The sequence below is a fragment of the Mesoplodon bidens genome, assembly GCF_964165515.1.
Source record: "Mesoplodon bidens genome assembly, chromosome: 17".
NCBI classification, from domain to species: Eukaryota; Metazoa; Chordata; class Mammalia; order Artiodactyla; family Ziphiidae; genus Mesoplodon; species Mesoplodon bidens.
The window spans coordinates 67079702-67094561 of record NC_138174.1 but is presented as its reverse complement, the minus strand read 5'-3'; the positions used below and the strand labels follow the sequence as shown (position 1 = coordinate 67094561).

General features: G+C 41.1%; 1 protein-coding gene across 3 annotated transcripts in view; it reads right to left on the bottom strand.

Moving 5' to 3' along the window:
* CLYBL (citramalyl-CoA lyase) overlaps positions 1 to 14860 on the bottom strand; it is a 234720-nt gene that overhangs the window by 87214 nt on the left and 132646 nt on the right. For all 3 annotated transcript variants that reach the window (XM_081214653.1, XM_081214652.1, XM_081214654.1), the window contains exon 2: positions 7881 to 8067. In XM_081214653.1, the coding sequence (XP_081070779.1) occupies positions 7881 to 8067 (187 nt within the window). The remainder of the gene's footprint in view (positions 1 to 7880; positions 8068 to 14860) is intronic.

Below are 14860 nucleotides of genomic sequence, written 5' to 3'. Positions count from 1 at the left end.
GGTTCTTTACTTTTGGCAATATGGCAGACTACATTCTCTGAAGGGCCGACAGCTATAAAATGGATACATTTCAACAAAAGTACTTTTTAATGCATTGCTGGGCTCATAAGAACATAAGGACCAATGTAAAACAACAACAACAACAAAAAATGAATTCTGATTTATGAGGAGTCAGAAAAATAAGAAAGCTAGGAACCAAATACCTATATCAGACCTGGTATCAGGATACTAGCCTGAGATCACTGCAAAGCTGAGGAGAATAAACAAAGACTCCAGATTAATAATATCCCTGACTCCCAGCAGAAGCAAACACAGACTCTCTTTAGAGGAAAATCTTCCTACTCTAGGCCCTTGGGATTCCCAAGAAATAATTCCAATCAATATGGGTTCATACCATGAGTATGAGTCACTGAACAACAAAAAGCAATTTAGATGCAAAAATATTGAAATTATCAGATTCAGAATGTACCAGATATGAAAAAGAATCAAATGGAAGTTCTAGATATGAAAAATATAATCATTAAAATTAAAAACTCAGAGGATGGGTTAAATAAATTAGACAAAACTGATGGGACAATTAGAAAAGTGTTGATTAGATATGAAGAACTAACCCAGAATGTGGCAGAGAGAGACAAGGAGATAGGAAACATGAAAAGATAGGAAAAGACAAGGAGGATAAAACAAACATTTCCTAATATGTCTACTTGGTATCTCAGAAGGAAAGAACAGAAATGACGGACTAGAAGTGATATCTGAAGGGCTAACAGTAGAAGTTTTATAGAACTGGTAAAAGACATGAGTACACAAATACACACAAAAACCACTTACACCAAGCAATAACTACTCAATATTTTAGCACAACTTCAGTACACCAAAGACAAAAGATCTTCAGCACAGCCAAAGAAGAAAAGACAAATAACCTAGTTTTTAGATTTGACAATGGAGTTCTCAATAGCACTAATAGTAACCAGAAGGCAATGAAATAATATCTTCAAAGTTCTGAGAGCAAATATCTGTTGATCTAAATTTGTCTACCCAGGCAAACAATGAAGACATTTCAAATAAACAATAACTATGAGAGTTTACTGCCAACAAACCTTCGCTATAGAGAAATTCTGAAGGGTGAACATCAGGAGAAAGAAAGATAACCCCAGAAAGAAGGTCTGGGATACAAGAAGGAATAATGATCAGAGAAAGTGGTAAAAAATGTAGCTTAATCTAAATTAACAACTGTACATATAAAATAATGATATAGTAACAATGTAAAATTCATGGGATTAAAAAGAGACAATTGAAATGTTTGTTAAAAATAATATAAATTGGTGAGGGAGATGATTGAATTTAGAGCTTTCTAAAATTCTTGCTTTGTCCAGGAAGAAGACACAGGTTAATTTTAGGCTTTGTTAAGTATACTTGGTAAAACTTCAGGAGTAACCGATAAAAATTAGAAACACAGCCATAACTTCTAAACTAAGAGAGGAAAAAATGGACTAAGGAAATAAATCAAAAAAGTCAAATAATCTTTAAAAGGCAAGAAAAATTAGAAAAAGAGGGAATTCCTTGGCAGTCCAGTGGTTAGGACTCTGCACTTTCACTGCCACGGGCCTGGGTTCAATCCCTGGTCGTGCAACTAAGATCACATAAGCTGCGTGGTGTGGCCCCCCCTAAAAAAGAAAAGAAACATAGAACAGGCGAGAAAACTGGGTCAAATATAATGGCATATTTAAATCTAAATTTATTAGTAACTATATTAGAAGTGGGTTAATGTTCCAGTTAAAAGACACAGATTGTCTACATGAATATAAAACTTTTAAAACAATAGGAGATATATTTAAATCATAAAGATATGGAAAAGTTGAAACAAAAGGCTGAAAACAATATACTGGGGAAATACTGATCAAAAGAAAGCTGGTGGGGACTTCCCTGGTGGAGCAGTGACTAATAATCTGCCTGCCAATGCTGGGGACACGGGTTCGATCACTGGTCCGGGAAGATCACACATGCCACGGAGCAACTAAGCCCGTGTGCCACAACTACTAAGCCTGCACTCTAGAGCCTGTGAGACACAATGACTGGCCCCACGTGCCACAACTACTGAAGCCCACGTGCCTAGAGCCCGTGCTCTGCAACAAGAGAAGCCACCTCAATGAGAAGCCCACACACCACAACCAAGAGTAGGCCCTGCTCGCCGCAACTAGAGAAAGCCCGTGCGCAGCAACAAAGACCCAACGCAGCCAAAAAAAAAGAAAGAAACTTGGTGTATTCTTATCAGATCACATAAACTTTAAAGAAAAAATCGGGCTTCCCTGGTGGCACAGTGGTAAAGAATCTGCCCGCCAATACATAGGACACGGGTTCGAGTCCTGGTCCAGGAAGATCCCACATGCCGTGGAGCAACTAAGCCCCTGCGCCACAACTACTGAGCCTGCACTCTAGAGCCTGCGAGCCACAACTACTGAGCCCACGTGTCACAACTACTGAAGCCCGCATGCCTATAGTCCATGCTCCACAACAAGAGAAGCCACCACAATGAGAAGCCCACACACTGCAACGAGGAGCAGCCCCCACTCTCCGCAACTAGAGAAGGCCTGTACGCAGCAACGAAGACCCAACGCAGCTAAAAATAAATAAATTTATTTAAAAGAAGACTGAAATATAATGAAAACAAAGCAGTGTTGTTAAAAATAATAATAAAATTAAAAAATAAAGAAAAAAGCATTACAGGGGATGAAGAGGGTCAGTGCATAATAATAGATAATTCAATATATGAGGAGGATATAATAATTTTAAATTTGTATACACCTAATAACATAGGCTCAAACTATCAGCAGCAAAAATTGATAGAACTACAGGGAGAAATTGGCAAATTCTCCATTGGAGGGTAACTTTCAACTAGCCTCTTAATTATTAATATATCAAGCAGATGAAAATCATTAAAGATTTAGATATTGGAACAATATAATTAACAGGCTTGGTCTAACGGAAAATACACAGAACTCTGCATCTAGTAAACAGACAATATACATTCTTATTAAGTATACATGAAACATTTACAAAAATGGCTCGGGCTTCCCTCGTGGCGTAGTGGTTGAGAGTCTGCCTGCCGATGCAGGGGACACGGGTTCGTGCCCCGGTCTGGGAGGATCCCACATGCCGCGGAGCGGCTGTGCCCGTGAGCCATGGCCGCTGAGCCTGCGCATCCGGAGCCTGTGCTCCACAACGGGAGAGAGGCCACCACAGTGAGAGGCCCGCGTACCGCAAAAAAAAAAAAAAAAAAAAAAAAAAAAAAAAAATGGCTCATGTAATAGGCCATAAAGCAGAACTCAATAAGTTTCCAAATATCAGCATCATTCAGATCACATTCTCTAACCATCATGCAACCAAGCTTGAGGTCAGCAACAAAAGAATAAATTAAAAACCTCATATACACTTAGAAATTTAAAACTTCTAAGTCCCTTCTACTCAAACTGTGGTCTGTGGGCCACTCTTGATCCACAAACTCTCAGCATGACCATGCCACCAGGAGGTTAAGTACAAAACAGGGAACATGAGTTTAGAAACCTCTATAGCACTTGACATTGCTGCAATACCCAAGCAGCATTTAATTTTTATAGCAATTCATTTTTATTGTATTTTATACAAGCATTGGTCCACAGTAGTTTAGAATTTTTTTAAAAAATGGAACAAAGTAACAACAACAAATAAAAATAACCAAACTGGTTCTTCACCACAGAGAGTTTGGGAAGCCTCTTTGTATCTCACGGCTCAAGCAAGAGATCAAAACAGAGATTAAAAAAATACGTAGAACCAAATGATAATAAAAAGTATGCACTCTTATAGACCTATCTTGTTAGATTACAATTTATTTTTTTGCCTGTCTCTCCACCACCCTTTGGCTCCTCTGGGTTGGGGACCACGCAACCATCTTTGTTCTCCTCTTGCTTGCCATGGTGCCTGGTCGAGTAGGTACTCAATATTTAGTTAAATATTGAGTATTTAAAAATTTACATATTTAAACTTAAATATTAAGTAAATTTAAATATTTACTCAACTAAAATAGCAGCTCTGGAACCCTGCCTCTATCTATTTTACTCCTACCTTCTTGGCCTCATCCAGTGTCATGGAGATTTCACCAGAAATCTGTGCATTACTTGGCTTATTTTCACTGTGTCCCAGCAAGCAGTGGCTTAGACAGCCCTGTATCTCCTCATGCATTTAACAATGAAAAGGAGATGATAAGAGGGTAGTGGAGATGGTCTTTTCATCATCCATGCTTGGAAAGGTGAGCTGGTAGTGCCATCCTTGACACGAAGGAGCTGCTTAAACACAAATTGGATTAACCGGACAGGATTAGAGCCTGCTGGAAGGTATTATACACTTATAAACTGCTCTGTGGAAGCTCCTCTTGTTTTCATTACAAGCCCATACTCCACAGTCAGTCAAATGAAATATGGAATTAGTCAATTACCAAAAAAGAAATGAAATATCTAAAATGAAGTGACTAAGTTTTAATAATGCCAAGAAAGTGGAATTAGGCAATAATAGCTCAGTTTAGCAAAACCATAACTAGATCATTTGAAATGACAGTTTTAACATGGTAAGAAATAAACTCACTGAAAACGGTCTCTATTCTATCTCCTCCATCAAGAGGAATAATATTCAAACAAAAATATGATTAAGAGGTGACTTCAAGAAAGGAAAAATAATATGAGCTACGTGAGAAGTTTCAGACTTATCTGGACATTTCAAATGAATTCAAGTCCCTAGGTTTAAAGGCATTAAAATCCCAAGACACTGAAAGAATCTGCAAACGTGAACACGGCACTCCTGTCGGTAATCTTTGAGAAACTACGGAGTATACAAGGGTGACAAAAAGATAAAGAGAAGCCAAGGCACCAACTTTCTGAGAAAGGAGAAAAAGGTGAGTTATTATGGAATATGCCAGCAGGTGAACTTGAGGCTGATTCCTGGCGAAAATTCTAACAGGTTCAAATCTGCCATTTAATCAGCCTGGACCCTGGACAAAACTTTGCTATAAGGAGTAAATGAGATAGTTGAAGCATTTATTATAGCACCTCTTACGTAGAAAACTCTCGGTAGATGGTAGCTACTACCATTTTCGTCTCTCCAGCACTTCAAAGCAAAGGTGGGAACAACTAGGTAGTACTGACAAGGGTTCTTCAAGATCACATCTCATCTAACTAACCTCATTTTTCTGGCAAGGTGGATGTATGTGGAGAGAGAAGGTATTGCTAGACCCTGTAAATCAGGAAGGTGTCTTCATTTTGAAATGGCATTAAATAAAATCTCTTATACTATTCTTGTGACAAGACTGGATTTTAGGAGAGTTAGGTGACTGAATAACCATATTCACAGAACTGCTTCATGAACTTGACCTCTCCATGCTTGTTTCCTTATCTGTAGAAGGAGTATTACTTACTTGGTTGTTACACAAATTAAAGCCCTTAGACCAGTGCCTGGCATTTAGTCACCATTATACAAATGTTTGTCAAGTGAACTCGAACAGAAGTTTCTAGTGGCATGCTTGCACAACACTTGGCTCCAACCTCTTCAACATTTCTATCAGAAACTTGTTACGTTTTTCTAGTGTGCTGGTCAAATTCTCAGATGGTATAAATGTTGGATGATGAAATCAAAATCCAAAAAGACATTGACAGGCCAGGGCTATGAAATGAAATATATGAGATAAAATTAGGGAAAAAGTGTTTTATAAGTACTAGCCTGAACTCTCTGTGGACAAGAAAGGGAAATTTGGTTGACTCCAAGTTCAGCATACATAAAACAGTATGTCTGGCAATTAACCCAGTAGTGGTTAAGAATCTGTCTTGCAATGCAGGGGACACCGGTTCGACCCCTGGTCGGGGAACTAAGATCCCACATGCCGTGGGGCAACTAAGCCCACGTGACACAACTATTGAGCTCGCATGCCGCAAACTACAGAGCTCGCGCACCACAACTAGAGAGGAGCCCATACGTTGCAACAAAAGATCCCGTGTGCCACAACTACAACCTGACGCAGTCAAATAAATAAATTAATTAAAATAAATAAAGAAATTAATTTAAAAAAAGAGAGAGAGAACTGCTGTGCTCTGTCTGGACATAGACACCAAGATGGCGGGCACAACTTGCCCATCATAAACTTTTCTCTCCCCTGCCCCTCCTTAGGTTCCTCCTCAGTAGTGGCTCTGGGTATAAGGATGGGCTTCAGAACACAGATAAACACTAAGGAAATATGAGGTAGGAATGAACCATATTTTGAACTCATATGGGTAGCAGGAAACATCCTCAGGTGGGAATAGGAAGATAGCCTCAAGGTTTGTGAAGAAATATAGTTAGAAGTTTATCAGGGTACCTAATGGCTCACTGTGCTACAAGCTAAAGTAAATTCCCCTCTAATCATGATTACTACAGGATTTATCTAATCTATTTCCTATAGGAAATCAAGCTACTCCCAGGCATTTTATCAAGCTTATTCCTTGTAATAATCCCTACCCCTGACAAAAGAAGATTTTGTCATCCCACAGTACAGATAAAAAATTGAGGCAAAGAAGTAACGTGAATTGCCCTGGGCCACACAGAACTAGAATTACAACTTAGTATCTAATCTGAGAGTGCACTACATGAGTTTTGGAAGGGAGCATACTGGAATCATATTATGTCCTTCAAGAAAAGCCCTATTTACCTTAATCTCTGCGAGAAAGAAGATTAATTGCATTTTCCTTGGTGCATGCCAAAGATGTTGAGTAGACGCTTTAGATTCCACATGTTTATTCTAATCCTTTCCCAAACACTTGTAAAGCCTTGCTTTGACCATTAGAAAGATGCTGTAAATTAACTTAAAAAAAAAAAATAAGGCAAATATTTGTTTGCTAGAATCTCCAAGGAAAGCAATTAATCAAGAAAGTTGTATAGGACAAGCACGCTATTTCAGGTCACCTAGGAAAAGAAACTATCCAAATAGATATAAATCCAGACGGCCAGCTCCTTCTGTGCCACCAGTCCCGCAACCCATTCCCAGCCCAACCTCATTGTCTAGGGACTGGATAGATGAAGGTTGAGGGAAAGCATGTGTTTAATTTTAAAAGTTCCATGCAAACATCAGTTATTGTTCAAATAATTTATGTATTTCACCCCATTACTGAACAAATCTTTGTTCATTATAAAAACCTAGAAAAAGAAGTTAGGTAAACCAAAATCAAACAAAAAGCACCCACTATGCTACCACCCAGTAAGAACCTTTTGTACCTATTTACAAATTGGGTCTTTTCTACGACTCATTTCTCTGATCAGGCCATGAGAAAATCAGCCAAAAGCTGCAACCTTAAGGTTCTGTGTGTAGTTTCTCTTTAATTAAGGAGGGAAAATGGTGACTCATCCATTGAAGTCTATATTTTATTTTACTGGCACTTGTCCCAGAAGAGATAAGGCCACTACACAATATACCTGGCAGTAAAAAAAAAGAGATAAATTCCTAATTCCATCTTACTGGTCTGAAAAATGTACACCACAATTCTAGGATTAAGTCATTTACCCAAACCAGCAAATATCACAGCCAAAATGGATTGAGTGTCTACCTCTCTCTCTTTTTTTTAAGTGTGTATCTCTTTATCTACACACACACATAGTCACATATACTGAAGGCCATGATTTTAAATATATCTTGGCTGGATTCTTCCTGTCTCTTGGAGAAAAGAAACATACACACTCAGAACCCACACAAGGGCTGGTCAAGAACACATCGATAATCAGAAAAAGGTGAGTCCAGTAGACTCTTTCCAAACAGTGAGCAGTGCGACCAGGAGAGCACCACATTTCAATTCAGTTCTTTTTTCCATCATAAGGAAGAATCATGCCATTACCTTTTTGTTCACAGCCACACCATCCTCACAGTCAAGTACTGCACAGTCCACATTCAGAGAGGGAATCTTCTTGATTTTCTTTTCATCATTTCCAGGAACATAGAGCACTGCCCTTCGGGGAATGTATTTGTGATTGGGTGAGGAACTGTACCCAAGCCTGGACACATCAGCTGCCAGAGAGGCTTTCCTGCAGAAGACATAATTAGAATTAGTCAAGAATAGAATTCATTTACAAATTTTTGAAAAACCTTATTTTAATACAAAATGAAAACAGAAAACATGGATAATTTTTTTTAACTTATGGCAGAACATAATCACACATAACAACTAGGAAAACAATAATAACAGAAATAATCAAGCAACAGAATGTCATTTTGGCTGAGGTTTAAAAAATATATAATACTGTTTACTGACACAATCTTCTGGGAAAAGAAGGAAGGTGTAGCTATCTCTTCTTGGAAAAACACTTCCAGCATTAGTGTGCTATCCAGATAGCATCCACAGAGAAAAAAGTAAAGAAATTTACATCCAAAAGGTCCTAAAGAACCATACTATCTACAATTATATGGAAGTAAAAAGTAGAAAATGAACAATCTATGTAAACAAAGTCTATAGCTCTCTCCCTGACAATGAATCTTTTTAAGTAGACAAATAAGTGATTCAAGTTCAATTTTAACAAGAGACAAGGATGGCTGGCTACTTCTTAAGTCAGCAAAGACCATTATTAGCTCTGTAATTATGGGCAACTTGATTGCTGGAAACTTCAGATTCTTCATCTGTAAAACTAATACTCATGTTGCAGGTTGCTGAGAAAATTAAGTTAAAGGAAATAATGCACATGAAGCGATCAGCCGGAGCCTGGGGGTTATTAGCTTGATGTGGTAGGTGGGTGTAGCGGGAATGGCAGCCACTGCTGCTGTTCTTAATGGAGAAACTCTAGCTGTCAGTAGCCCTGCCTGCTCGTAAACTCTGCTCTCTCCCCCCTTCTCCTACTGTACTAAGTTTAGCCTCCCGTGGAAATAAGAGGAGTTGGCCACAAGCTCCCTTGGCTCACCGAAGCCCTCTCCCCTAACCTGGTCCAGAGTCTGGTCCCGTGAAAACCACGTTTTAGCCCATAACACATGGCAAAGGAAGATGAAATCAGCTTTCACAATCAAGACCAGTTACATAATTTGAATCACCTGTGCAAAATAAAAGTGCAGCGCCCTTGTTCAAAATTTATTGGGAATTTCAAGATGGCAACAGAAAAACATCACACAAAGCACCAGACCCCTTCTAAGCATAGGGCCATCCGTGACTGTGCAGGTCACACATCCATGAAACCAGCCCTGCCCATAACAGATGGAGCTATTCGTCATGAAAATGCCAGTTAAAGAAAGGTGAAAGCCCCAGCAAACTTGATAACACCCCACTGTTTTACTCCCCCAGGGTAAACAGCATCATCCTTTCAAAAATATGCCAGCTGTATTCTTCAATGAAAGCTCTTGACATTTAGTAGTTATCCTATGTTAATGCCATCAAATATTTTACACAGTTGTTAACATTTTGCCATGATTAGTGTGCCTTGTGACAATGTATCTCAAGGAAAAATCAGCATCTTTTTGGTGGCCTATCAATTTTGTTAAGGGCCCCCTCATTTCTTTTTGAAGCTAACCTTAATTAAATCTAAAACGTGAGTCGAAGTCTTATTTTTCCATAACATAAGCATTGTGCTATGTGAGATATGGTGACATATAGATGGGTTTTAAAAGTGTACATATATTACAAGACATTTATCTAATATTGATATTAAATATAGTATGGGCAGATACTTGGAGAATTCCCAAAAGTATCTGTCATTGTTTTATATTGATTAAAAATATCTGATTTACCTTAAAAAAGAGAAAATATAATGATGTAATAGCAACAACCACATTTTACTTATTCGTACTGGAAACCAGAATTTGCAACATATCCATTTCCTTTAAAATCGTAAAAATGCAATTAAAAGAGATGAAATTTTTATTTACCAAGAAATGCTTAAGGCAAAATCACTCCTCATGAGGATTTGTTGTAACTGCACATGTAAAAGCCAAAGAGACCTTCAGTTCATGAAAACTGAGATTTCCTCCATGCGAAATAGCTTCTGACTGCCAATTTGGATCCAGCCACTGTGATCTCCAAGCCACCCCACCTGAATCTCAAAGCCTGAGCCACTCAGACATGGCTGACAGGTCATACCACTGTCACATGCTAATAAGCACTAGAACAAATCATTCCTAGGATGTTTATATATGATGTGTAATTTTCTAAAACAGATGATCATTTAAAAAATCTTCTGCCACTTGTAAAGATGTTTCTGGCTTCCCAGATAGTCTCCTATAATCACTGAAACATTATTTTCCTCTTATAATCCCCTGTTCAAGAATTGTCAACAGCTCCCCATTATCTACAGGATTAAAGCTCAGTCTCAGCTGAGAGCCCTTTTCTCAATTTATATCCCACTATTCCCATGTTGCAACTATCTACCCTCAGAAAATTAGATTATGACTGTCCACAATATGCTGTATTGTTTCCATTGTACCTTTGCTTCTGCTCGAAAAGTATTTCCCCTAGGTTTATTTGAAACTTACAGATCTTTCTAGCTTCAGGGTTTATTTGAAACTTACAGATCTTTCTAGCTTAGTTCAATGTCCACCTAACTGCCGAGTCTTCTTTGACCATTCATCTTTAGACTCTCTCATCTTTAAAAACAGCATTTATCACTGGTAACCAAACCAGAACCAGCAAAGGACTGGCTCTGCCATCATGGCTAAAGTTAATCAAGGGGCACATGCATTCTGGAAAGCCAATGGATGCTACAAATCAAGACACTTTAAAAAGTTTCCTGCTTTTTGACCCAGTAATTTCAAGTAATTTGACCCAATTCTTTTTGGGAATTGCTATAGATTAAATGTGCCCCCGCCAAAATTCATATGTTGAAACATAATCCCCAGTATGATGGTATTGGGAGGTGGGCCATTTGGGAGGGGACTAAGTCACGAAGGCAGAACCTAGGAGAATAATGCCCTTATAAAAGAGACACCAGAGAGCTCCCTAGCCCCTTCTGCCATGGGAGGACACAGTGAAAAAATGTCAGCATTTATGAACCAGGAAGTACATTCTTATCAGACACAATCTTCCAGAGCATTGATCTTGGACTCCCCAGCCTCCAGAACCGTGAGAAATAAATTTTTGTTGTTTATAAGCCACTCAGTCTATGTTATTCTGTTACAGCAGCCCAAATGGATTAAGACAGGAATCTATCTTAAGAAAATGATCAGGAATAGGGCTTCCCTGGTGGCGCAGTGGTTGGGAGTCCGCTTGTCGATGCAGGGGACACGGGTTCATGCCCAGGTCCGGGAAGATCCCACATGCCGTGGAGCGGCCGGGCCCGTGAGCCATGGCCGCTGAGCCTGTGCGTCTGGAGCCTGTGCTCCGCAGCGGGAGAGGCCACAGCACTGAGAGGCCCGCGTACCGCAAAAAAAAAAAAAAAAAAAAAAAGAATTCACCTGCCAACGCAGAGGACACAGGTTTGAGCCCTGGTCCGGGAAGATCCCACATGCTGCGGAGCAACTAAGCCCATGTGCCACAACTACTGAGACTGCGCTCTAGAGCCCACAAGTCACAACTACTGACCCTGCATGCCGCAACTACTGAAGCCCACGTGCCTAGAGCCTGTGCTCCGCAACAAGAGAAGCTACCACATTGAGAAGCCCGCGCACCACAACGAAGAGTAGCTCCCACTCGACACAACTAGAGGAAGCCCATGCACAGCAACAAAGACCCAATGCAGACAAAAATAAATAAGCAAATAAAAGATTCTTCTGCTTCTGCACAGTTTTTTCCTATTTTGCACATTTACCAGAAAAAGCATCACTCTTTTTAAAAAATCCTTTTATAATAGGCTTAAAACAAACCAATAAAATCACCTGAAAGGTCTCAAGTGGCAGCATAATATGGTGGAGAGTATAAGAACCACCTATATGAGATTGTTGATATCTAACCATTTTGGCCTACAAAAATGCTAATTTTATGTGGTTCACGCCAATATTGTGACTGGCAGTCAGAAGATGGGGTGAGAAGCAAGCAAGAAATGTCAACTTCCTCTTAGGTGAGAAGCAACATAATAGCTATCTCATACAGGGGAGAGCTCACCACAGGCAGTAAAGCAGTATGTACGTCCATAGCTACTATGATCATCTGACACCTGTCACCCACGTGTGATGCTGGTCCGTGTAGACCAGCATCAGGAATCTTGTTGGACACAAGTGTCCTCAACTAGCTCACAAGCTCGCCGAGGGAGGGGAAGTCTTACGTCTCCCCCACGTTGCTTACCACAGGGTCTTGCGGACAAGAGCACAGAATTCCTGTTACCTCGTTACCCAACCAACGCCAGCTGTCCAGAAGTGGGTATGTAAGACTGATCTGCAGCCACACTGTCCTTATTCTTCTTGGGCAAGAGTCAGGTTTTCGTGGTGATTACAGGCAGGAGGTCATTGTTATTCCCTCTCTCCTTTGCCATCCTGGAAGCTTGAACCCAACCCATAGCCTGGTGCTTCTCCTTTGTTTATCTCCTCCGTCCTGTACATACAGATGACGTCCTCGTTTGGGGCCTCGTTCACCTTCACCGAGATGACTGCGGAAACCTCTGATTTATCCTCACTGCCTCCTCCTTGTTCTCTTGTTCATACATTCAGTGAGTACTCAGGAAGCATGCACTGGGTGACCTGCGCAGGGTCTCCACTAGCACACCTGGCAGGTCCCTTTGTGCAAATTAGAGAAAGGTGTCCCCTCGAGCCTGCCAGCAGGTGGAAGGGCAAAGAGGTGCCGCCTGCTCCTGAGGGGGCAACTTTGATGCGTAGAGGAGAGCTGAGGCTCAGCCCCACGTGTGGCCTCTGTAGGCACCCTGATCAGGGCACACCCCGTACAGCCAACCACATGAGGTGGCCCTGACCGGCACTGTGCTGAGCACTGCGGGGAGGCGGCCCCAAAGATACAGGTCAAGTCCAGAAGATCCAGGGAGGAACACCCAGAGGATGGCCTGCAAGCAGCTCGGGAAGGCGAAAGGTCTGCACAGAATGAAGCTGCAGGGAGAAAGATCAACGGCAGCAAGACTGTTTGGAATACTAAGGAGGAGAAGGTGGTGGGGGTTGGGCTTCAGGTCCCGTTGCAGACTCTCAGGTCCCCGAGGGCGCTGTCACTGGGCAGATGGCAGGAGCCCGTCGTGGCTTCCCCAAGCCTCCCTCCTCCCGTACTGCTGGCGTGCCCTCTCCTTCCCCCGTCTCCGGCTGTTTCAAAATCTGTTCCCTACTGGAGCTGTGTTCAGCACTGACTACTGCGTATGAACACAATTGCAGTAGGTGCAAGATCTAACTTAGTTTAGTTTATCTTACATATTTGGAGTTAGGGCCTCTTGATAGTCAACATGTAAATATATTCAAACAGTATGCAAAACAGGGGCGTAAGATGAGTTGAAAAAAATCTGGTAGCCTTATGGTGAGTTCTCTCTACAGAGGGACTTTTTTTTAGATAAGACACCCCTTGGCAGGTCCAGGGGCTCTTCTGGCTGGAGGGGGGTCCCTCCTGGCCTTGTTGGGGTCTTCTCCCTTTCCTCCTCCACCTGATACTATTTATTAACCATTTATTCCACAAGAGGCGGAGCTAGTCCCTAATACTGCTAGGGTTCTCCACCTGGGATTCAATATCACCACCACCTGGGGAGCTTTTAAAACTTGTCAATTCTGGACCCCACCCAGTGCAATCAACTTAAATTCACTGGTAATAGGGCCCAGGCTCGGTATATATATTTTTTTTCTTCTTTTTTTTTTTTTAGCTCTCTAGGTTCTTGCCACTTAAGTGAGGGGTTGCTATAGACCAGCACCATTGGTCTCTTACCTGTTCTCATGTGAGACTCTCCCATGTCTCATGGGAGCACCTAACATCACCATGTGGGAAGTTGTTAGAAATGCAGAGTCTAAGGCCCCCCCCCCAGTCCCACTGAATCAGAAGCTGCATATTAACAAATCTCCAGGGGACGCTTATCTCATGAAAGTCTGAGAATGCTGTTCTAGGCTGACTCAAACTCAGGGGCATAGTGGAATCACCTGGGGAGCTTTCAAATATACTGATGCTGAAGCTCAGTCACAGAAATTCTAAAGTCATTGGCCTAGGGCAAGGCTGAGGCTCTGGAACTTAAAAGCCCTCTAGGTGATTCAGATGTATAGCCAAGTTGAAGGACCACTGTACTAGATGATCCCAATGTGTAGCCATTGCCCTAATGCAGGAAATTTTGCTCCAACGAAAACTTCTCTTAAGTGAGTCATGTGTTACTATTATATACAAGTAGATGCTACGAAAGTAATAATAAAGTCATAACTGAAAATGCAGCAAACTTGGAAAAAAACCCATGTTTAAGGAAAAGTCTTTCTGATAAAAAAACTGACAAACTGCTAACAATATTTGAAATAGCAGCAATAATTAACTAAGCTAACGTCCGTTTGAGGATCTGCCATTTGATATGTGACTTCTCATCCAAGCTAGTGGTTTCCTTACTTAGCTGATAGCTGGTACAGAGGTCTCTACTTTGGCTGCACATTACAATCACCTGGAGAACTGAGAAAAAGAAAAAAACCTCAGGCCACACTCCAGCCCAAATAAACCAGAGCCTTGTGGTGAGTCGCAGGCATCAGTGAGACTTCAAGTCTCACTGCAAGCTTCAAGGGAGACTCCAAGGTGCAGCCAAGGATGAGAACCTCTGCACCATGGTTTCAAAGTGCCACCAAAGTGTCTTACTGGTCCTAGAAAGGATCTGGGATTGCTGGACTTCAAAAGTTGCCAGCACGTAATCCTACCATATTTAGGCAGGGGAGCTGGGTACCAATTTTGCAACATCCCACTAATGAAGTGACTGGGAACGATAACTTTGAGAGGGACGGCAGTTTTCCCTGCTTGGAAGCCAT